The sequence below is a fragment of the Sciurus carolinensis genome, chromosome 2 (assembly GCF_902686445.1).
Source record: "Sciurus carolinensis chromosome 2, mSciCar1.2, whole genome shotgun sequence".
Classification (NCBI taxonomy): domain Eukaryota; kingdom Metazoa; phylum Chordata; class Mammalia; order Rodentia; family Sciuridae; genus Sciurus; species Sciurus carolinensis.
Genome location: NC_062214.1, coordinates 169970247 through 169995371, shown reverse-complemented (window position 1 = coordinate 169995371; position 25125 = coordinate 169970247). Strand labels below are relative to the sequence as shown.

General features: G+C 38.4%; 2 protein-coding genes and 1 pseudogene across 2 annotated transcripts in view; 2 read left to right on the top strand and 1 right to left on the bottom strand.

Annotated features, from left to right (window-relative positions):
• Positions 1-25125, bottom strand: part of Sipa1l1 (signal induced proliferation associated 1 like 1) — a 367944-nt gene that overhangs the window by 319026 nt on the left and 23793 nt on the right. The window contains 1 exon segment of the mRNA XM_047538302.1: positions 4156-4249. The gene's annotated coding sequence lies outside the window, so the exon portion shown is untranslated.
• On the top strand, positions 20921-21845 carry LOC124975723 (dnaJ homolog subfamily B member 6-like). Its single transcript, XM_047538307.1, is given in 3 exon segments — positions 20921-20990; positions 21094-21357; positions 21360-21845. Coding segments are annotated over 3 exon segments (726 nt in total). The 3' UTR covers positions 21752-21845.
• On the top strand, positions 22854-23095 carry LOC124975734 (protein CEBPZOS-like; annotated as a pseudogene).

Sequence of the window (25125 nt, the reverse complement as noted above, 5' to 3'; positions counted from 1 at the left end):
GCACACCAATTAGAAGCAAGACCTTCGAGTCCTACATCCATAACTAAACTTGGGCAAGAGATTTGACCTAAATCTCCATTTGTAAATGCTTAATTTGGATAACAACACCAATTTCACTGGGTTACTGGGAAGAAGTAAGGTCATATGGATACTAAACTCTTGGCACAGTGCCTAACGTTAATAAGTGGCCATGACTGGCTACTACTGTGGTGTTTGCTGTGGTTATTGAAAATCAAGCATGTGGCAATCACACTTAAAGAGGTACACTTTTTTTGTAGTATTTTTTTAGTTGTAGACAGACACAATAACTTTATTTTATTTATTTATTGTTATGTGGTGCTCAGGGTCGAACCCAGTACCTCACATGTGCTAGACGTGCACTCTACCACTGAGCCACAATTCCAGCCCTGAAGAGACCCTTAAGCAACACACATGCCAGTCTGTAAGTCTATCCAAAGAGTGAAATGAGAGAACCACACAAACAAAATCAACAAGACATACAAAAACCTGATGAAAAAATTCTCCCAGAAAAAGTCAGGTGTATTTTACAACAATTTAAAAAGTCTGCAAGGCCCAGTGACACACACCTATAATCCCGGCAGCACAGGAGGCTGAGCCAGGAGGCTCATGAGTTCAAAGCCAGCCTCTGCAAAAGCAAGGCACTAAGCAACTTAGTGAGATTTGTCTCTAAATAAAATACAAAATAGGGCTGGGGATGTGGTTCAGTGGTCAAGTGTCCCTAACTTCAATCTCCAGCATCCCCCACAAAAAGAGTCAAAGTTGTTCTCTGCAGATAAAATGCGAAGATTTAACATAGAAGACATTTACTACTTCACTCACCAATGTCTTAGAAACAGAAGCAATTTATGGTAAGAATTAATCAATGTTTTAATATGAAAGAGCTAAGAATGTTCACTAGTATTTTTGTTTAAAAAATCAGAAACAGGCTAACTATCCACTAATATGGGAATATATGAGAAAAATTATGCCACTATTTAAAGAACTAGAGGGATTTACATATCCTAATATGGAATTTCTAAGATGTACTGTTACTTTTTTAAAAAGTCACAAAAGTACAAAATCAGTTCTATAATATGTTAAGACAATTCAAAACAATTCATTACATACATGCATATTTATTCACATTTGCACAAAGGATTGAAAGTATACAACTAACAGTGACCTCTAGGTTTTAACTCTGCATAATTGTTATTTGACTATTGCTAAGATACTGTATTTATATTTTACTTGTATAATTTATGAACCTCAAGCAAAGTTAGCCAATAAATAGGCTAAAAACAAAAAAAGTAAGTTTTAGAAAGCACTTTACAGTTTACAAACTCCTTTAACATATTATCTTATTTTATCCTCACAACAGGTTTCTAGGATTTAAGGACATATCCTTATTTTAAAAGTGAAAACAGAATCAAGTATTTATTAACCCACAGTTAATGAATGCAGAGCTAAACCAGAAATGCTTCCTCTAACTCTAAACCTAGTGCTCTGGTCTGCATGCTGTGGTGCCTCTGTAGAAGCCTGGCATCTAACCAAGGCTCTCTAAACCTATATATTGCCTCTGGGCTATGAAGGTTCACGGTGCAGAGGAAAAGGCCCTAAAAAAGCAGCAGTCAAAAGACCTGGGTTCCAGTCTTAAGTACTCCATCACTAAGACTTGAAGATACATCATCCTGCAATAATGATTCTATGATTTAACAGTGATGCATTTAAAAATATAAATCCCCAGGCATGAACTCCAGAAATTAGGACTGTTCTGGGCGTTAGGACATTGATTAATACGCAGTTTGGTTAAGGACCACAGCTTCAGGACTTGTATCTGGTAAAAATAAAAGCTGCCCAACATCCCTTGTGCTACACACTTTACAGAGTTGAAATGAAGGGTGAATGCAATCATATATGGGAAGTCTGATGTAATAACATAAAGGAATTATTGTTTACTCATTCAAACCCATTCTAAATATTCACTGTATCAGACAGGTCCTCAGTCAGGACTGAGAAAAAACATTATCTTCAAGAAGGTGGGAAACCACCAAATCCTTGAACCACTGCAGGGTTCTGGGAAGAGGCGCAGTAATGGCACAAGGATGGCCACGGTCAGGAACAGCCTCAGGACTGAACAGTGCAGGCATGAGAATGGGAAGAAAGGTTAGAAAGGCATGTGCAGGAGACCCTTGAGCTAGACAGGGACACATACCTCCAGGCTAGGAGGCAACACAGAGATGACATACCATAGGCCAGAGGTTCTCAGAGCAATCTAGGACCCCAAGGGATCCTTAAGACCCTTTGAAGGGTCTGCAAGGTCAAAACTATTTAATAATAATATTAAAACACATAACAACCCAAATGTCTTCAAATGCTAAGTGCTCAAACTGCGGTATAGTGATATGCTGGAACAGGGCTGAGCAATGACAAAAGAACAAATTATTGATAGAATAATACAATTAAATCTCAGTTGCATTATGCTGAATGAAAGAACCAGATTCAAAACACTACCTATGGTATACCTCCATTTATATAATATTCAGAACAGGAAAAACTATGGGAACAAGAAATAAGATAGAGGGGGCTGGAGCTAGGGTAAAGGAATGTTCTAGGTAAATGGAATGTTCTGAGTCTTCATCATGGTCATACAACCATGTGCATTTACCAAAATCCAAAGAGAACTATATACTAAAAAGGGTGGATCTTACGGTATATAAATTAGACCTTGATAAATCTTACATTCAAAGATAATGCTACTTGCTCTTCCACTCTCATTCTCTCGTGAGTGTACAATGTTTCCCAGAAGGCCTAAGACTGCACCAGTGTCATCACCCTGCAGCAAACAAATATGTGCTTATATATTCTTACGTTTAAAGTTTTCTCCATTCTAATTTCAAATGCGAGAAAACTGTGATGGACATATAACAGACATATACAAAAAGTCTCGAGTCCTCAATCACTTAACAGTATAAAGAGCTTCTAAGACCAAAAAGTTTGAGAACTACTGCCGTGGTGATAGAGAGGCCCTGGAATGTTCTAAGCAAGAAGAGAAGTTACTATAAATCTGAGAAAGAGCAATCCTGGGATGCACTGGAAAGAAATTATATCCACATGTCATCTGGAGCTTGCTATAAATCCCAAACCAGTTTCTCTTTACTGGACAATCTCCTTGTTAGTATATTATAGTTATGCAAATTAATTTTCATTAAGCAGTGTATAGTAAGGAAACTAACATAGTCTTTATAAGAGTCATCCTATAAGGCATTATTGATAAGTGACTTTTGGATTACTTCACTCAGTTATCCTTCAAAGGATTCCAACCATTTAAAACTGACTTTTACATGCTCTAAACTTGAAAAGTAGCGCTCCTAAATAAGTACAAAAACTAACTGATGAATGACTCAATATCTCATGATCAATTAGATAAATTCAGCAATTATTTAAAAATCCAATTTGAAAGACTGAAATGTGTTTTCACTTGAATCCAGGAACATAACAATCCCAACTCAGCACAATGTTTTCTATATAATGTGGTTTTTCTGGACTGATGGGGGGGGGGGGGCTGTCTGTTTCTGGTTTTGCTTGGTACAGTTAACTTTCCACCTGGAGAAAATTCATTTCTAAATACTAGTCTTGTTAATTCCAAAGTATTTTGAGCATAGATCTTTTTCTATAATCTCCTTGTGTCCAGAACTATTAACAACAGTACTATTAACTTTGTTATACCATAGAGGTAGAGAAATTATTTTTAAAGCCATCCATTTGTTAAGTCTTAAATAAATAGGAGATAGATGGATGAAAGAATGGATGACAGGCTGAATAAGGTGATAACAGGAGGCAGGTATTAGAAAAAAGGATGATTCTCCCACTAACAAACCCTTAAAAACCATGTAAACATGATTTTAAATGGTGTGTGTGTGTGTGTGTGTGTGTGTGTGTGCACGCACTAACTGCTATTGTATACTGCTTCTCTATTTTAAGTAGTCAACCACATGGACAACTCTCAGTTAATATCAAACAGATGAGAATCTGGAGAATTTAAGTTACCACCCATTTTAAAAATTCACCTATACTTCTATTCCAGAAGTCTGAGAACTTCAGAGTTCTGCTGAAGTGGCTGTGTATTATCAAGATAAAGTAAAATTAGATCCTTACCCGAAAGTATAGTCCTTTTGATTCCACCTTCTATAAAAATCTTGGAAATTAGGTTGCAGTCAGTACTGTAGGAGATCCAAATATGAAATTTCACCTATGGATAGAAAGGGGAAAAATAATTAATTTAAAACACATGTACAAGATAAAACATCAATTTAATCAAAGATGAAATTTCCATACACTTGTTAATGCCAAATGGTTTCTACAGGAAACCTGTTTTCTGTGATTCAAATCCAAAATGGAAAACGTGGGTGGTTCTTCCTGGCTCACCATTCAGAGTCAGCCAACCAGTTGGCAAAGTTTTCCCACAGCTTTAGCTCAAACTCTAGCCTGCCTTCTGCCCTCACTCTGCCACACCTTAAAAGAAATTAAAGAGGAATATGGGCTCTCTTCAGCCTCAAAGTCAGTCTTTACCAGGAAAATTTTAAATCACATTTGAATAAACTACACCAAGTTTTTTAAAACTTCAAATCCTGAAGATATGGAAAATAATGAGAGCTAAATTCACAAAATAGTTCAAGGACTTTAAAGCTGTCTCTAATCCTGGAGCTACGGGTCCTGGTGGTAGCGGTGGTGGTGCAATGCTGGAGAACAAACCCAGGCCTTGGGCATGGCAGACAAGCACAGAGCTGTGATTTCTAAATAATGACAAACAGCTTTCCTGGATACGAAGCTACAATGGCAATGTGAACGTGGAGCAGGGGCTTCCAGACCTTAACAACTCTACCTCTTCCCACCCACAGGGCACTCACCATTTGACAAAACATGCCTGCCAACAGAGAGCAAACTTGAACTTCTAAACATATTGCTCTGCCAGGATAGGACATAATTCCAATCTGCAGGATACTTCCATGTTGAGTTGTAAGCTAGCTAGTGGGATACAGACTTCCACTAAAAACAACACACCACAGCATGACTTCAGTCAGAAAAAGGCCACAGGCAGATAACACCAGGACAGTAAAGCAATCGTACACACTACTGCCTACTAGAGCTGACAACCTTAAATCAACAGAAAAGTTGAAAATACAAAACAGTAAAAATTCTGACAGTTACTTCTAACATTAGAATCCTTCTAACAAAAGAAGGATTCCAGTGGCCAACTGCTCAAGGGTAGCAGGCCCAATCTGAAAACTGCTCACGTCTCAGCAGGCTTTTACTCAAAATGCTAAGAGGCTTCATATCATTCATCCTGCTTAGCAGAAAAAGGACCTTCATGGGCCCCAGTGGCGACTCGGCATGATGGTTCCTCTGTTGGTCACACAGGGAAACCTACTTCCCAGGCCAGAGTGATGGACACCCACTTCCAAGAGATCGTCTCAAGGGAACTTTCATATAGTGACACTAAAATATGAACAATGCATACTATTTGTAGATCTGAATTTTATTAAATATCTGTACGGTGCAACTAAGCCTATCGTGAGCAGATTCAAGATCATAAGACAGCCTGCCCCATTTCACTCCTCTTGCTGGGGATACCTGAAAGGTCTTCACTCCTTAATCTTTTTTTCTTTTTTTTTTTGGTGGTGCTAGGGATTGAATTTAGGGCCTTGTGCATGCCAGGTAAGCACTCTACCAGCCGAGCTATATCCCCAGCCCCTTAATCTTTTTTTATAATTTGTTTCTTTTGCAGGCTGGGGTTGCGGCTCAGTGGTAGAGTGCTTGCCTAGCATGTTATGAGGCACTGGGTTCGATCCTCTGTGCTGCATAATAAATAAATAAACAAACAAATAAATACATTTTAAAAATTGTTTCTTTTGCAACAGATGGTTAAATGAGATGTCTGTCATGCAACTGAGGTGTACCTCAATTTTCATATGCTCCAAAATATAGTTTTTGCAATAGCAGATCTAATAGTAGGTGTTCTAGGCTGGCAGTCAGGAGGTTTAGACTTAATTTTATCTGTAAAGCTGAGGGTGTTACAGTGGTAATGGGGTGCTGCAATCACTCTCCCAGCTCTAAAAGCTTTGGTCTACATTTGCTCATTCTATGCCTAGTTGCATATCTACCTCACTGCCCTAGAAATAGCTTAGCTAAGTGAAAATTTTCAGATAAAACACAGATCTCCAAACAAACTCATAATTGTTCCCTAGGTTATCTACTGGCTTGTATGCTCCTTTCCTATTAAGGATCCTTTAGTGAAAATATGTGATAAGAATTAGTCCCAATTCTGCCATTAACTAGCTCTGTGAAAAAAGGCGAGTCATTTAGGCATTGAACATAAGCTCATATAAAAAGTGTATTTGATTTCCAGGTTTCTTAATATCTTTCTAAGACATCATTTATCATCTTTTTCCTTCTTGAATATTAAATGTCAAATGTATCTTTAAATAATAAAAATGAACATTTGTAAACTACCTTAATGCTTCAAGAACTGATTTGAGCTAAATGAAAATTTTAAAACATTACAGACTTTATCTTCATTTAAGTGGATGTTCTTGTTTCATGTTCAGCTTCTCTGAAAAGGGTTAAATTAATAGAAGTGTCCTGGCACATCTGGATGACTCTGCTGAGGCATCTTCCAGCTTCACCAAGAGAAAGGATCCTGATTCCTCCTGTTTCCCTCTCTCTTCCTTCCTCATCCCTCCTTCATCACCTCACACTCTAAAAACCAACTTTTGAGGTTGCAATATTAACAGTGAAATAAACCAATTATGCATAAAACCAGCTATGTCCAAGTCTGTATCTGAGAATCTGTGTCTTTTTATCCCTTAGTACCCACGTTAATGAGTCTGACATCTGAATCTGAGTGCCTGTTTACTGCCAAATAAGGAAGTCCCAGAAAATTGGACATCACAAGTCACATATAACGTATATGCTGTACATACTAAGTAATGAGTCTGCCATTCACAATAAATCAATGAATAAAATAATCACTTGAAATGAGAATCTGTCATTTTACTAGTAGAAATCCTAACACAGCTGCTTTTGTCAATACATATTTATTCTCTACTATTTATTTCTGAGTCTGGGAATGCACAAACTGACCAGTCTCTGCCTTCAAAAAGCTTGTATTCTAACGGAGGAGACACATAATAAACAGTAAAATCAATTGACAAATTATGTGGGGGATATACACACAATGTTTATAAGAGACACTGCTATTGGAAAGAAATAGTGCAGGACGGGTGCACGGGGAGCAGGTGGGCTGCACGTTAAGTAGGGTAGGGTTAGGGTAAGACTCACTGCAAGGCAGCATCTGAGCAAAGACATGAAGGACATGTGAAGTTAGCCGGGCTGAAGTTTCCTGGTAATTCTTAACTACTATTGACTATGCATGTAATGGCAAAAGGCTTAGCAAAAAAGTTGTGTCTGAACAAATTTATGAATTATCCAGAAGAGTAAACAGAAAAGAGTTTTGCACAACCCTCTTCATTTCTGCAGCTCATTTTACCAAGGAAAACTTACATCTCTGATTAAACATGCACACTGTGCTTCCTCTGAGTGCTGTTCTGAACCAGTCTTACTTCTGTAATCCATTTTCCTCAAAACTCAAGAATGAATGTCTAAGTGTCCATCTGTTACATAAAAGACCACCAGTGTTATCCAACCAACATCTCCACAAGGAAGTCCTAACTACTACTTCAGGACTCAAATCTCAGTGTGAGGCTCCAGCAGGCACTGAGGCTTCCTCTCAATGTGGAGAAGTTCTACTTCCCTGGAAGAGGGGAGACCAGGCTATGCAACCAGCAAACTAGGAGGCCTTACCACCTACCAACTATAATCTTGAGCAAACTACCACACAGGACTTTGGCTTCCTAAACTATAAAATCAGGGTACTAATTTATACCTGGGTTCCATTTAATAATTAATTATTAAAAATTAATAATTTTTAAGTTTTTTTTAACTGTAGAAAAACAACCATATATTGCCAGGCACCATGGCACACATCTGTAATCCCATCAACTTGGGGAGGCTAAGGCAGGAGGATCATGAGTTCAAAAACAGTCTCAGCAATTTAGTGAGGTCCTAAGCAATTTAGCAAGACCCATTTCAAAATAACAAAAATAAAAAGGGCTGGAGATATGGCTCAGAGGTTAAGCACCCTTGGGTTCAATTCCCAGGAAACAAAGAAAGAAAAGGAAGGAAGGAAAGAAAGCAAGTCAACCACGTATGAAGTGTGCTTTATAACTCTGCTAACCCACCATCACAGATTCATACTTATTTTTCTAATAACAGTAATGAGTTTAAGCTGACCCATTACTAAAGTCTCTCTGTGAACTCTGATTAAAGGAACAAATTCACAAGAATGGGTCTTGACTTGCAGTGGTATCTACCAATTACAAAATAACTTAAAACTGTTCTTGTCTTTGTCTCTTTATCAATACAATCTAGATTAACAGACTTCAAAAGTAATACAAGCATGAAACCACTGAGCTTTTAAGCACTCTTTATACACCACTCTCCAGTATAAAACTTTGTTTTTAAATGGTACATTGCCTTAAAAATCCTTGGTACCACAAAAACAAAAAAGGAATTTATAATTTTATATTACTGATTCCTACATTACTTACAATTACATTATTAAAATGACTGTATTATTTTAAATTAGTACTACAATGAGCACCTGTTATACATGGAGTTCGGAATTATCTTCGTTCCATTTTCACCTGTTTCTGCGTAACGCTCGCCTTCCCAGTACAGAATTTTTAAAAGGAGGCAAAGAAGTTGGGAGCAGGAGGGTTCCATTTCCGGCCCTCCTTGCCCTATAGTTGAGGTAGTGTGTAAATCCGAAGCCTTTCACCAGATACACCACGGGGGGCTCCTTCAGAATGGAGTCAAGGGGAAGCAGCAGGAGGAGAGGTGTGCATCACTCACTTCGCTAGAAGAGAAAGTTGGGGAGATTCTGCTTTGGGTTTCCTGATCTGGGCAGCTCCTTGCCAGGTCCACTGTGTGCCACTGACAAGACTCAGAAACTCAGACTACAGTTCCTTTCTTCAGCCCTCTGGCTGATCAGCCACACTAGCTTCCCCCTCAATAAATCACTTTCTGCTCACACTGACTAGAATGGATTTTCCTATCTATAACTAAAAACCCAGACCGACATACCTAACACTCTTTTCGTTATTTCCACATATTAAGAGCTGAAGCTGAAACTGAAAGAATCAAGTAAGGCAGAGAACATTCATTCCACTATCAGCCAAGAGTTCCTTGTCTCCAGCCAGGGCTCACATCCACAATCAACGCTTGGAATCCTTCCTTATATGTACTGCCTCATAAATTTCTTCTCCCCTCTTCCTTGCAGGAAGAAGAAAATGGTTTTGCCTAACTAATTTTTTATCAATAAAGAGTGTGATGACAGTGATTTGGCACGATATTTGAGAACAGGATACAATAAACATCATTTTCTATACCAGTTCAAGTTTATGGAGAATCCTGCAGAGTTAGGTAGCACTTTCGGAACAGTCCCAAACTGCAAGCAAGGTGATCTAATGCTGAGTGTGAGTGCCAAAATGATCAGCACTCTGCACCACAGCATAACTTAATTCACAAAGCAGCAGTGAACTTTTCACTGATTTTCTCCATCCCTCGGGGTACGATAATCATGTTGAAACCACTGACACATCAGGTAACCGAAATACAACACTATTACCAAACACCAAAAGCAGACGGAAAACACTGAGGAGTGATTATACACATAAAAATTCTCTTCTTGCTATAAAGACATTAAGTGCCATAAAATCAGTTGGCAAAAATGCAAACAATAATCAGTTGTTTTGTTGGAATATAGATTTTCAAAATACCTTCTAATTATGTTTTGTATTTCAGTCGTGTCTGTTGTAATATTTCCTTGTTCATTCCAAATTTTAGTGATTTGGATATTCTCTCGTCTTCTCTTTGTTAGTGTGGCTAAAGGTTTATCAATTTTGTTTATTTTTTCGAAGAACCAACTATTTATTTTGTCAATTTTTTGTATTGTTTCTTTTGTTTCAATTTCGTTGGTTTCTTTTGTTTCAATTTCGTTGATTTCAGCTCTGAGTTTAACTATTTCCTGTTTCGAAGACATCAACAGGTTTCTAGAGACATATGAATTGCCTCAACTGAACGAGGAGGACATACACAATTTAAATAGACCAATTTCAAGTAATGAAATAGAAGAAGTCATCAAAAGCCTACCAACAAAGAAAAGTCCAGGACCAGATGGGTTCTCAGCCGAGTTCTACAAAACCTTTAAAGAAGAGCTCATTCCAATACTTCTCAAAGTATTTCATAAAATAGAAGAGGAGGGAACCCTTCCAAACTCATTCTATGAAGCAAATATTACCCTGATACCTAAACCAGACAGAGACACATCGAGGAAAGAAAATTTCAGACCAATATCCTTAATGAACATCGATGCAAAAATTCTCAACAAAATTTTAGCAAATCGCATACAAAAACATATTAAAAAGATAGTGCACCATGATCAAGTGGGCTTCATCCCAGGGATGCAAGGCTGGTTCAACATCAGGAAATCAATAAATGTAATTCACCATATCAATAGACTTAAAGTCAAGAATCACATGATTATTTCGATAGATGCAGAGAAAGCATTTGATAAAATACAGCACCCCTTCATGCTCAAAACACTAGAAAAAATAGGAATAGTGGGAACATTCCTTAACATTGTAAAGGCCATCTATGCTAAACCCATGGCTAATATCATTCTAAATGGTGAAAAACTGAAAGCATTCCCCCTTAAAACTGGAACAAGGCAGGGATGCCCTCTTTCACCACTTCTTTTCAATATCGTCCTTGAAACTCTAGCTAGAGCAATTAGACAGACCAAAGAAATTAAAGGGATACGAATAGGAAAAGAAGAACTCAAACTATCCCTATTTGCTGATGATATGATTGTATACTTAGAGGAACCAGGAATTCCACCAGAAAACTTTTAGATCTCATTAGTGAATTCAGTAAAGTAGCGGGGTATAAGATCAATGCACATAAATCTAAGGCATTTTTATACATAAGCGATGAATCTTCAGAAAGAGAAATTAGGAAAACTACCCCATTCACAATAGCTTCGAAAAAAATTAAATACTTGGGAATCAATCTCACAAAAGAGGTGAAAGACCTCTACAATGAGAACTACAGAACACTAAAGAAAGAAATTAAAGAAAACCTTAGAAGATGGAAAGATCTCCCATGTTCTTGGATAGGAAGAATTAATATTGTCAAAATGGCCATACTACCAAAAGTTCTATACAGATTCAATGCAATTCCAATTAAAATCCCAATGATGTACCCTACAGAAATAGAGCAAGAAATTATGAAATTCATCTGGAAGAATAAAAAACCCAGAATAGCTAAAGCAATCCTTGGCAGAAAGAGTGAAGCAGGGGGTATCGCAATACCAGATCTTCAACTCTACTACAAAGCAATAGTAACAAAAACGGCATGGTATTGGCACCAAAATAGAAAGGTGGATCAATGGTACAGAATAGAGGACACGGATACAAACCCAAATAAATACAATTTTCTCATACTAGACAAAGGGGCCAAAAATATGCAATGGAGAAAAGATAGCCTCTTCAACAAATGGTGCTGGGAGAATTGGAAATCCATATGCAACAGAATGAAACTAAACCCATATCTCTCACCATGCACGAAACTAAACTCAAAATGGATTAAGGATCTCGGAATCAGACCAGAGACCTTGCATCTTATAGAAGAAAAAGTAGGTCCAGAGCTTCAACATGTCGGCTTAGGACCAGACTTCCTCAACAGGACTCCCATAGCACAAGAAATAAAAGCAAGAATTAATAACTGGGATAGAGTCAAACTAAAAAGCTTTCTCTCAGCAAAGGAAACTATCAGCAAAGCGAAGAAAGAGCCTACAGAGTGGGAGAAAATCTTTGCCAATCATACTTCAGATAGAGCACTAATCTCCAGAATCTATAAAGAACTCAAAAAACTCTACACCAAGAATGCAAATAATCCAATCGACAAATGGGCTAAGGAAATGAATGGACACTTCACAGAAGAAGATCTACAAGCAATCAACAAACATATGAAAAAATGTTCAACATCTCTAGTAATAAGGGAAATGCAAATGAAAACCACCCTAAGATTCCATCTCACCCCAATTAGAATGGCGATTATCAAGAATACAAGCAACAACAGGTGTTGGCGAGGATGTGGGGAGAAAGGTACACTCATACATTGCTGGTGGGGCTGCAAATGAGTGCAGCCACTCTGGAAAGCAGTATGGAGACTCCTTAGAAAACTTGGAATGGAACCACCATTTGACCCAGCTATCCCACTCCTTGGCCTATACCCAAAGGACTTAAAATCAGCATATTACAGAGATACAGCCACATGAATGTTCATAGCTGCTCAGTTCACAATAGCCAGATTGTGGAACCAACCTAGATGTCCTTCAGTTGATGAATGGATAAAGAAAATGTGGTATATATATACAATGGAATATTACTCAGCCATAAAGAATGATAAAATTATGGCATTTGCAGGCAAATGGATGAAACTGGAGAATATCATGCTAAGTGAGATAAGCCAATCTCAAAAAACCAAAGGACAAATGATATCGCTAATAAGTGGATGATGACACATAATGGGGGGTGGGAGGGGTTAGTGTTAGGGTTAGAGTTAGGGTTAGGGAGCGGGGCAAGAATGGAGGAAGGAAGGACTGTATAGAGGGAAAAGAGGGGTGGGAGGGGTGGGGGGGAAGGGAAAAAATAAAAGAATGAATCAAACAACATTACCCTATGTAAATATATGATTACACAAATGGTATGCGTTTACGCCATGTACAAACAGAAACGACATGTATCCCATTTGTTTACAATAAAAAAAAGGAAAAAATACATAAATAATAATCAGTTGTTAATAATACTGTTCTTTGAAACGGCAACACAGTCTTACAAAGAACATTTAATGTCTGATTAATCAAATTACCCTGTGCTATCAGAGTGCACAAAATATTTTCCAGGTAATATTCTAAGGCAAAACTTTCTGAAAGATCACCGATCAACAGTGATTCAAGACAAGTCTACCAATGTTAGTGCCACCTAAGCTCAATGGGGCACCTGGAGCAGCTCTGCCTTTCCTACTGCAGCACCCATCTCTCACTCCTGCTGCCCCGAATTGCTGTTATCAAACACTTTACAGAGCGCCGAGCTTTTGCACTGGTGGGGAGAACAGGAACACAAGAAGTGAAAACATAAGACTATATTTTCCCCTAAGGACAAGGCAAATCAATATGCTAAAGAAAACTTAGAACTTGGCTACTCCAAAACAAAATTTTGGAAACAATAATCTCATTGAGCCTGTCAGCAAAGAAGTTACTAAAATGAGCATCAAGCTTTACTATGATTGCACGTGTACCATATGTGTCCTTCCAATGCATCTGGCCCTCTCTCTCCTTTAAAGCATTTCTAGGCAAGCAATGACACACAGTGTTGAAGTTTTTGTTTCTTATAGACTAATCTCAATCTTAATAATATCAAGATCAAAGCATATAAAATACTAAAGTGATTCCCAAAACCAGTCTACAAAACTACCTGCATTTGTAGATCCTCAGAAAAATGGAAACACAAACATGTTGGACTATTTTATAAAGCTAAGTTTATCCAATTTAAAGGTTTACCATTTATTCTAAGATTATATATTCCTATTCTTTTAATATTCAAATAGATTTTTGGGGGGTGAGGGAGGGTACTGGGGAAAACCCAGGGGCACTTCATCACTGAGCCACATACCCAGCTCTTTTGAGACAGGGTCTCGCTAACTTGCTTAGAACATTGCTAAACTGCTGAGGCTGGCCTCAAACTTGCAATACTCCTACTCCAGCCTCTTGAACCACTGGAATTACAGGTAAGCACCACTGCACCTGGCATTCTTTATAACATGCTGAAATTTTTTTTAATTACTGCTCCAGATCTTCTGCACATTCCCCATCTCCAACATCCCAATGCCTCTCCTTCCAATCACTTATGCAAACAATAAAAGCAAACAAAATAAAATTTAGGGTCATTACTAATGCCTCTCTTTCACACCCCACCTTCCAGGCCATAAGTACCTGTTAGCTTTACACTCAAAACATACTGATTCTCGACTACCTCTCTTCTCACCACCTCTGGGTCCAAGTCACCATCACCAATTCTTTGGAGTTTTGCAACAGACTGAACTGGCATCCCTACTTCCGCCCTGCCTCAGCAGTCTATTCTGATTTAACACAGCAGCCTAGTGATTCTGTTAAAATAAGGTAAGTCGTGTCAATCTTGTGCTTAAAACCCTCCAGGAGTCCCATCATACTGAGAAGAAAGGCCAAAGTCCTTAGTGAGACCCACAGTCTGAGACCACCTGCAGCCTTGAGGCCTCTCTGGGCTCATCTCTGATACCCCTCATTTCCTTCTAGGCATTTGGCCACATATTCTTCACACCTGCTGTCCCCTTAGCCTAAAATGAGTCTCCCAAGATAGCTACATTAGAGTGACCTTACTTCTTCAGGAAGTTACTCATATTCCATCTTTATATCTATGGCTATGGGGCATGAAAAATTATTTTAAACAGGATAACATTAAGAAAGTTGTAAAAGAAAGTCAGCATGTAGAACATACTTGCAAAGCACACATACAATAAAGGACTCATTCAAAATATATAGTTTCAAATATGTCCTACAAATCATTAAGGAAAGTGGTATTTAATAGACTGAGGAATAATTTGCATACAGTGAAATTCACTCTTTTTAATGTACAGAGCTTCTATGGGTTACAACAGTTGCATGTGGTCTTGCAAGCACCACTGACCACAATGAAGATATAGAACAGTGCCATCATCCCAAAAAGTGGTAAGAAAATGGCCAATAAATATGAGAATCTAAAAAAAAAATAAAAAAATTTAAAAAATTAAAAAAAAAAGAGAATTTGCTCACATGCATTAGTCTTGGCGATGCAGCATTTGTACACACAGAACCCAGAATAGCTTTTGGAATGGCAGGTAATACCAAAAGCTGACAAGAACATGAAGTTCTCACACACAGCCAATGGATGCATATAAATTGACATAACCACTTTGGAAAACTTCGGCTCTACCAAAGTGAATGTGCACTATACGCCATAGCCTAGCAATTCCACTCCTAATGATCTCCCCTATGGATATCTTTACTAAAAAGACATAGAAGAAAGTTGATGGTGGCTCTAACCACTGAGCACAGATAAGAAATGGTAGACTGTGGAACTTACTGTCATATAACTCTACAGCAACAAAAATGGAAAAACTACAAATACTTGGAGAAGCATGGCTGAAACTCCCAAACACAATGCTAGTGAAAGAAGTGAGAAGCAAAGGAGCATCACACACAGGGCTGCATTCACATGGAGCTCAAGATGCACAATAAACTAATGCTTTGGGAGGAGCGGGTAACCAGGCCTTCCCAGAGCAAGTTAAGATTCTGTTTCTCTTAATGTTATCAAAATGTCATACTACCAAAAGCACTATACAGATTTAATGCAATTTCCATTAAAATTCCAAAGATGTTCTTCATAAAAAGAGAAAAAGCAGTCATGAAATTCCATTTGGAAAATAAGAGGCCGAGAATAGCCAAAACAATCCTCAGCAGGAAAAGTAAAGTAGGAGGCATCACCATACCAGATCTTAAATTATACTACAGAGCTACAGTAACAAAAACAGCATGGTATTGTCACCAAAACAGACATGAAGAATAGAAAGGAATAGAAGAGACAGAGACAAACCCACATAAATACAGTTATCTCATACTAGATAAAGGTGCTATAAACATACATTAGAGAAAACATAGCCTCTTCATCAAATGGTGCTGGGAAAACTGGAAATCCATATGTAGCAAAATGAAATTAAACCCCTATCTCTCACCCTGTACAAAACTCACCTACTCAACTCAAAGTGGATCAAGGACCTAGGCTTTAGACCAAGAGATCTGGCACCTACAAGAAGAAAAAGTAGGCCCAACTCCATCATGCCAGTTTTAGAACTGACTTCGTCAACAAGACTCCTAAAGTGTAAGAAGTAAAATCAAGAATCAATAAATGGGATGGTATCAAGCAAAAAAGCTTCTTCACAGCAAAAGAAATTATCAAGAACATGAACAGAGAGCTTACAGAATGGGAGAAAACCTGGGAGCCACCTGCACCTCAAATGGAGCATTAATCTCTAGGATAAACAAAGAACTCAAAAAACTTACCACCAAAAAATCAAATAACCCAATCAATAAATGGGCAAAGGAACAGACATTTCACTGAAGAAGAAATATGATTGGTCAACATATATATGAAAAAACATACAACATCTCTAGCAATTAGAGAAGTGCAAATTAAAACTATACAGATATTTCATCTCACTCCAGTCAGAATGGCAATTATCAAGAATACAAATAACAAAAAAGGTTTTAAATTAAGAAATGTTGAATTGGGGTGTAGTTCAGTGGTAGAGGCTTGACTGGCAGGCTGGAGACCCTGGGTTCTATACCCATCACAAGGAAGGAAAGGAAGGGAGGGAGGAAAAGGGAGGGCAGGGGAGGGCAGGGGAAAGAAATATTCCCATTATACAACGGTGCCTTTGGTGTCTGGTCCTAAATGCAGACTGTTTCAGATATCTTCACCTATTCACTATTGATTCAGCTCCCCATTTCAACCCTGTTTAAAGCACCGTTTCTCCTTGATTTCATCTTTCCACCATGATTTCCCTAAAGAGACTTTAGGGCATTTTTTTCTTAATTGCTCTCCCCCATAAATGTTAGAGCCACAGATATACTGCACATTGGTTCATGCTTCTATTTATACACACTGTGCTTTTTAAAACAAAAGGAGTAATATTTCTGTCATGAGGCTCCCCCACAACCTCTCGCTGGGCCACTTTCACCTCTGAAATGCATACTTTGACTGTCAATCATCACATTACCTTACATTTCTAACTTTACTTCACATGTAAATTTGTCAACAGTAAGACTGGGTGAAAAATAAACCAGAAATACAAAGTGACAGCAGAGAAGGAAACTCTCCCCTCCCAGCTGATGCACAGCCAGGCAATCCACGTTCTTAGGTGTACTTGTTAATCAGCTACAAGTGCACCTAATAACCAGCTCACGCTGTCCCATAGTTCTTTTTTATGTGTGTGTGGGTGTGTGTGTGTGTGTGTTTCATATTCTCTTCTTTTTTTTTTTTTTTAATTGTAAACAAATGGGATACATGTTGTTTCTCTGTTTGTACATGGCGTAAAGGCATACCATTTGTGTAATCATACATTTACATAGGGTAATGTTGTTTGATTCATTCTGTTATTTTTTCCCTTCCCCCCACCCCTCCCACCCCTCTTTTCCCTCTATACAGTCCTTCCTTCCTCCATTCTTGCCCCCTCCCACCCCCCATTATGTGTCATCATCCACTTATTAGCGATATCATTCGTCCTTTGGTTTTTTGAGATTGGCTTATCTCACTTAGCATGATATTCTCCAATTTCATCCATTTGCCTGCAAATGCCATAATTTTATCATTCTTTATGGCTGAATAATATTCCATTGTATATATATACCACAGTTTCTTTATCCATTCATCAATTGAAGGACATCTAGGTTGGTTCCACAATCTGGCTATTGTGAACTGAGCAGCTATGAACATTGATGTGGCTGTATCTCTGTAGTATGCTCATTTTAAGTCCTTTGGGTATAGGCCAAGGAGTGGGATAGCTGGGTCAAATGGTGGTTCCATTCCAAGTTTTCTAAGGAGTCTCCACACTGCTTTCCAGAGTGGCTGCACTAATTTGCAGCCCCACCAGCAATGTGTGAGTGTACCTTTCTCCCCACATCCTCGAAAACACCTGTTGTTGCTTGTATTCTTGATAATCGCCATTCTAATTGGGGTGAGATGGAATCTTAGGGTGGTTTTGATTTGCATTTCTCTTATTACTAGAGATGTTGAACATTTTTCCATATGTTTGTTGATTGCTTGTAGATCTTCTTCTGTGAAGTGTCTATTCATTTTCTTAGCCCATTTGTCGATTGGATTATTTGCATTCTTGGTGTAGACTTTTTTGAGTTCTTTATAGATTCTGGAGATTAGCGCTCTATCTGAAGTATGATTGGCAAAGATTTTCTCCCACTCTGTAGGTTCTTTCTTCGTATTGCTGATAGTTTGTCCCATGGTTCTTATAAGAACAGTATTTTGTTACCATTCTGTTTTGTTTTTGGCCATGTTGGAGAGTCCAACCCAGTGTTTCTACATCCCCAGGCCTAAACATTATGTTAATATCAAAAATCAGCATTTCCTTATTATTTCACTTTTATATAACCTCTTTTAAAAAGAAACAACGTTAACAGAATGACTAATATATATTAGTCTCTCCTAAAACCTTTTGGAATTTCTTCCTTTCCCTTGCCTCCTGGAACCTACCGTCTGAGGTCAGGCCTCTGTAATTCTATCTTCATTCTTCAAAGTTTCCTATTTCCCTAAGCTCAGAGCAGTCCTTTTATTTTCTATATTATTAACAAACTTCTTAAATGTAAATCTTATCATTCTTCTCCTAGGATATTTAAAATCTTTCCAGCATTCCTCCAGGCCTGTAAAATAAAAGACCCAATATCTTTGCATGATGTGCAAAGTCTTCACTCTAAAGCCAATAAACCAGTTATCATGAAGCCAATCCTCCCACTTCCAGAAAGTATTTTCATAACCACCCCTCCGCCCGGCCTGGCAGGGTCTAGCAGAAATGTTACACCCAAGCCTCTCCCCCACCCTATCTCACTATCCCTTACCCGTTTTCTTCCTTCCTTCCTAGTCACAAGAGTTCTTCCAAGACCAGCTTTCTAGGCACTATGCATATATCTGGGGATTACTTGCTAGTCTGTCTGTTTCCCCCAATATAAAGCCCTTCAAAAACTATGTGAAGGAAACCGACTAAAAAATACTTGTTACAAGTTGACCTCCTAAACTGGGACCCTGAGGTTCAAAACTGTACCCTGGTCCAGCAGTACCAGGAATCTAAAGGGATAAGAAATCCAATTAATGAGTTTTCAAGTAGTCAAACTATCCTGGCTCTTGGTAACCACTACCTTTGGTTTTTCTCTTAGTTCTATCAAATCACCTGTTTAAACCTACACTAGAATTCTGCCAGGAATTCACATGAAACTTTATCCATTTCCTTTCTTTTGGGGGTGGGGAACACTGATCCACCCTCAGACTGCAGGAACTTCTCTAGTCTTCATTCCTCAGTTTCCCAACTGAGCTTCCTCAGAACTAACTAGAGATTTCAGTACTCTGGGACACAATTCATTTTAGCCTGGAGAATCTTAATAATTTTAAGTGGATAAGAACTCTCCCGCTTTATTCTCATATTTTGTATTCTACCCTTCTGTTTGAGAATTTTTTCTTGCTAGAAAAGATAGCAAAAACAAAAGGTGTTAATGACTCTGAATTCCCTTTTGCTAAAATTAAAGTGGTCTAACTTATTTTTTATTCCTCATTTTGTTTTACAGGATAAAAACTAATTTGTACACACGTTAATAAAGTTTAATGTAAATATACTTTATGACACAAAGTTCACTTAGTCATATCCAACAGACATGCATGTCCATGTGCACCTTAAGACACATACAGGAAATAATAGCCAAAAACTGAAGAAACTCGAATGTCCATCCAGAGTAGTGTATGAACAGTTGGATCTTCACACAAAGAAAAACTTACAGAGCAATGAAAATGAACTACAGCAACAAGCAACACAAAGATGAACTTTATACATTAAGCAAAAGAAATCGTGCTATTATGATCCCATTTCTACAAGTTTCCAAAACTATGTAAAAACTAATCCATGGTGACAGAAGTCAAAAGACTTTGGGGAAGAAGGAAAGCTAATAATAAATAGTTACATAAAAGGAATAGCTGGGGGCTGGTAATGTTCTCTTTCTTGACACTATGTTGTGGTTCATACAAAATTTACTTCTGATAATCTACTGAGCTGTGCCTTTATGACTTCTGTATATGATGTGTATCACACTTTAAAAAGATTTTAAAAATCACTGTGGGGCAGATTCAAGATGGTGGGTTGGAGAAAGGCTACATTTCCAGTTGCTCTATAGCTCAGGATTTAAGCAGCTGGAATCCAGCTCCTCAGCAAGGTGAGTGAAAGAGGAGATTCACTGAAATTCTGTATTGGACATTCAGACTCCTGGAGACTCGGAAATTCTTGTGCACTGAACAAAGAACAAGAAAGACTACACTGGAGCCAAGCTGGTTGTGACAGCTACAGCCACAGGGACACTGGGTCACCACAGAGGGAAGGGATAATACCAACAAAAAGACACAATAGACAAATCTGACACAGAAAAACCTGTACGACAGAAACGCAGCCTGACCATAGCTGATTCAGAGGCTGCATCTTGAACAGGTTTCAAAAAGTGCTGTTTTTTAACTTGGGAAGAAGAGCGCTGAGGCGGGAGCCTGGAAGGTCATAGGGAACACTGACACATGCTAGCAGCAAGCACCTATGGTGTGGTTCAGGGCATACCTAGCAGAACAGGAGTGAAACAGGCACAGAGAAGACTGTACCCAGGGGATTCAAGATAGAGATACCGAGGAAAGCGCAAGGAGCCGCTGCTGCCACCACCTGCGCAGCCGTGCTGGACAGCGAACACCCGGCCGCCCGCCCCGTCCCGTCCACCGCGTCCTCGAAGGGTCTTCGGATCCAAGTCCTGAATCATTTCCCAGACTAGGCCCTTCCTGATAGGCTAGTGACTGACCAGAAGTTCTCCCTGTGGGTAAGTAGATGCACAGGACTTGTTCCAAAAATCTGTTAAAACATGGTGGGTTACTATGACGTTCTAGGCGTGCAGAGACATGCCTCTCCCGAGGACATCAAAAAGGTGCAGAGTAGGGGCTCAGAGCTGAAGCCAAGCCCAGGCTGCAACCCCTGCTGACCAACATGCACGCCCAGAACAACCACTGCCCACTGTGCCTGTATCTGTGCAAACAGGATATCGGAAACTGGCACTAAAGTGGCATCCAGATAAAAATTCTGAGAATAAAGAAGCAGAGAGAAAATTCAAACAAGTAGCTGAGGCATATGAGGTGTTATCAGGTGCTAAAAAATGGGACATCTATGACAAGTATGGTAAAGAAGGCTTAAATGGTGGAGGTGGAGGTGGAAGTCATTTTGACAGTCCTTTTGCGTTGGATTTCACGTTCCGGAACCCAGATGATGTCTTCAGGGAATTTTTTGGTGGAAGGGACCCGTTTTCATCGACTTCTTGGAAGACCCATTTGAAGACATTTTTGGGAACCGAAGGGGTCCCCGAGGAAGCAGAAACCGAGATGCAGGCTCATTTTTCTCTGCTTTCAGAGGATTTCCATCATTTGGAGGTGAATTTTCTTCATTTGATACAGGATTTACTTCATTTGGGTCACTAGGTCACGGTGGCCTTACTTCATTCTCTTCTACACCATTTGGCGGCAGCGGGATGGGTAACTTCAAATCTATATCAACTTCTACCAAAATAGTAAATGGCAGAAAAATCACTACAAAAAGAATTGTCGAGAATGGTCAAGAAAGAGTAGAAGTTGAAGAAGATGGCCAGTTAAAGTCCTTAACAATAAATGGTAAGGAGCAGCTGCTACGCTTGGATAACAAGTAATTCAACGCACCCATTTAACAGAAATGTTAAACTATAACAAGCACCATTTGAGGATTAACAGGAACATTTTTTTGAAGATTTCAGACGAACTCGACTTTCAGTATAATTGTACCTAAAGTATTTATAAACAGCTCATCGGAGCCCCTATTTGTCATAGACTTTTGAGTTTATTGTTGGGACCACACAATAGGACCATTTTTTTGTCTTTAAAATTGTTGTAATCTCTGTAAGCACTTTGCTTTTTTATTAAACGTAATCCAAGGTGAGCCTTGACTTTGAGTAGTGCTAGGACAGATTGTATTCTAACACCAGCATGGATCTGCTTTCCATTGTGTTTGACATGTGAGCCACATAGTGTCAGCCTGCAGTGAGCTAACATTGCCAGGATGAGTCTTCTGTAGAAATAATTTTTTTTTCCAGTATTCAGTAATGAAAGATATTAATGCATTAATGGTAATACATTTCTGGTTTAATATAAATTTAAGGACGTTTTCTAGTTGTGCATGAATGCTGGCAACTTAGTAAAATTTTGACAATTGTTTAAATATGTAATGTTAAGCTTAGGTTTAAAAAAGCTGGTAAACTGGGTCTTTGTCATTTGCTTTAAAAAAATAAAATAAAATAAAATAAATAAAAATAAAATAAAAAAAGAAGGAGTGCCATCCACTTTCCCTTTGAGTCTGGTGGCTCACGTGACCAAATAAAGAAGCTGGAAACTGAACAGGCAGGTGTGATTACACTCAGGGATTAAGTCTGTACTGGTGGCAGTTGAATGTTCAAGACCTGTGAGGGTTGACTCCCCTGCTCTGCAGGCTGAGATCCAGGCTCCCAGCAGAGATGTGTGTCCCACCTACCTAGGGGCGTATGTTGATCTAAGCTCTCCAGAGCTGACACCATCCAATGAAGTCCCTAAGACCTGATTAGAGCTAAGGCCCAGTTGCCAGAACTTCCCACCCAGAACCCGGAGCTGTCCACCCTGGGAATACTTCTATCTGGTCCATACAGACAAAACCCCAATCAATAGTACTTCCCATTCCACCCTACCTTATAATGATGAGAAGGGAAGTTGAAAGATACTTCAGGCCTGAGTCTGCACCTCAGGATGGCCCACAAAATGGAACCACTGGTAAAGAAGATCTTTAACGAATTCTAGTAGCTGAATTGGTAGGTGTTTTGGAGCCTATTTTTTTGTTTAATAAGATGAATACAAGTCAAGACTTCAGGCAAATAATGAATAAGAAATTTCCCTTCATCTTGGAAGTGTACTCTAAAGTCATGTAACAGGCTGGAATGTATGGAATCAGAAAGCACCATCAAGAGAAATGGCTGGAGAGCAAAAATTAAGAATAAGTATCTGGCCACTGATCAGAATTTACCCTTAAGAGAAATACTATCAGCCAAGATTAAAATTCCAAGGTTGACATGGATGGGCTTTTGGAATATTTAAGGTAAATACAAATTTTAATTCAGAGTTCTTATTCTTTGGACTATGAAAAAGTTCACTGAAGGTATGTTTATTATGTGAATGAAGTTTTGTTTATACTATTGAAAATAAAGAAGTTCCCATGAAAAACTTACCTCTTTAAGACAAAAAACAATCCCCCCATAAAAACTCACTTACAGTTTTGAACCCATAAACTTTTCAAAACAGATGAAACAGCAAAATGCTTATTCTTAATTAATTTCCAAATTAGTGCTTATTTTTATTAAATATACACAATACTAGCTAAAATGTATATTAACTAAAAATATTGCTTTAATTCATTCTCACCTTTATTGAAATAATGTTATTCAAACTCCTTGCATCTTTGACATCAATGTCTCTAGCACTAACAGAGGACACTAAAAATATGGCTTCACTCTCAATCGAACTGCCTTACATACATTAATTCAATATTTTAATAAATATAGAGTTGTTCAACCATGACCATAATCCAACTTAGAACATACCCATCAACTCCAGAAGATCCGTGGTGCCTACCTACAGCCATGCTACCCCTCAGACCTTGAATCTACATTGTTTCTGATTTGCCTTTTCTAACCATTTCATATAAATGGAGTTATTTATATGGTTGCTTGTGTCTGGCTTCTTCTACCTGATGACCTTTTTTGAGGCTCATCCGCATTGTAGCATATACCAGTACTTCATTCCATTGGCTGGAAATATACTACTGTATGGATATATCACATTCTTTTTATCCATTCATCAGCTAAAGGACATTTGGGTTATGCCCACTTTTGGGCATTAACAAATAATGCTGTTATGATTAAAAAAAAAAAAAGAAAGAAAGAAAGAAAAGAAAAGAAAGATATTTCAACCAGCTTCTGTGTTGGGTCACTCCAGCTGGTAGCTCAGCGAGCAACACAAAAAGAGAAAAGGTTTAATGACTCTCTAGATTTGTGCATTCACTCGTTGCCCCCGTGTGTGTGTGTGTGTGTGTGTGTGTGTGTGTGTGTATACATAAATATATATAGAGAGAGAGAGCCCAAGAGGAAATGGAAAGGACACTCAGGCATTAGAGGTGACCATCCATACTGACTGATGGTTTTGATCACCTCAGTGAAGACAATTCTTTCATTTTTAATTCAGAGACTTTTTTTTTAATATTCTTGCTGAGCTAATTGACTCATGGATATATGTACATATACATATTTGCTTCTTTTTTCTCATTCCTTATTAGATTGTTATTTTTCCTTGTCCTTTAAGGATTAGGGGTTTTGTTTATTTTGTTTTTGTTTGTTTCTCTCCAAAATCCCTCATTTTTTCCCTCTCTCTCATTAGTTTCTTGTTTACTTGCTTTTCTTCTCCTTCAGAGCCATCGCTGTTACATCTCTTCTGCTTTCACTCTGTTCACATTTTGAACATCCTACTTTCCTTGACTTTCCTATTGTATTTTCACTTCTCTTAAGGAACTGTAGTTTTTACCATCTTTTGGAAATATTTGGTTTATGACTCTTGACCCCACCATTCACATTGTTAAAGTTTTTTGGTACTGTGGATGGTATAGTTTGACACCTGCTGTTTACTTTAATGCCAGATCTAGCTCACAGCTATTTATTGTTTTTGCTGTTGGCAACTGCTGACCCCACCATTCCTATTTGCATGGTAATTATTATTGCAGATGTTGGAGTAGGCACCGGGGATTTATTTTAATACTGTATATTGTTTGCTTCTGTTATCGCTATTGTTCATTTCCCCCTTTTCTGTGAGGTGCTGGGAATCTACTGGCACACTGCAAGTTCACAGGGTGACTCTGCTGATACATTAAACCTAGCCAAGAGACAGTGAACCTTGTTTTATGCACAATTAACCACACTCAAACTTTAGCAATACTTTAATACAAAAAAATAGAAAAGACAAAAATCCCAAACTA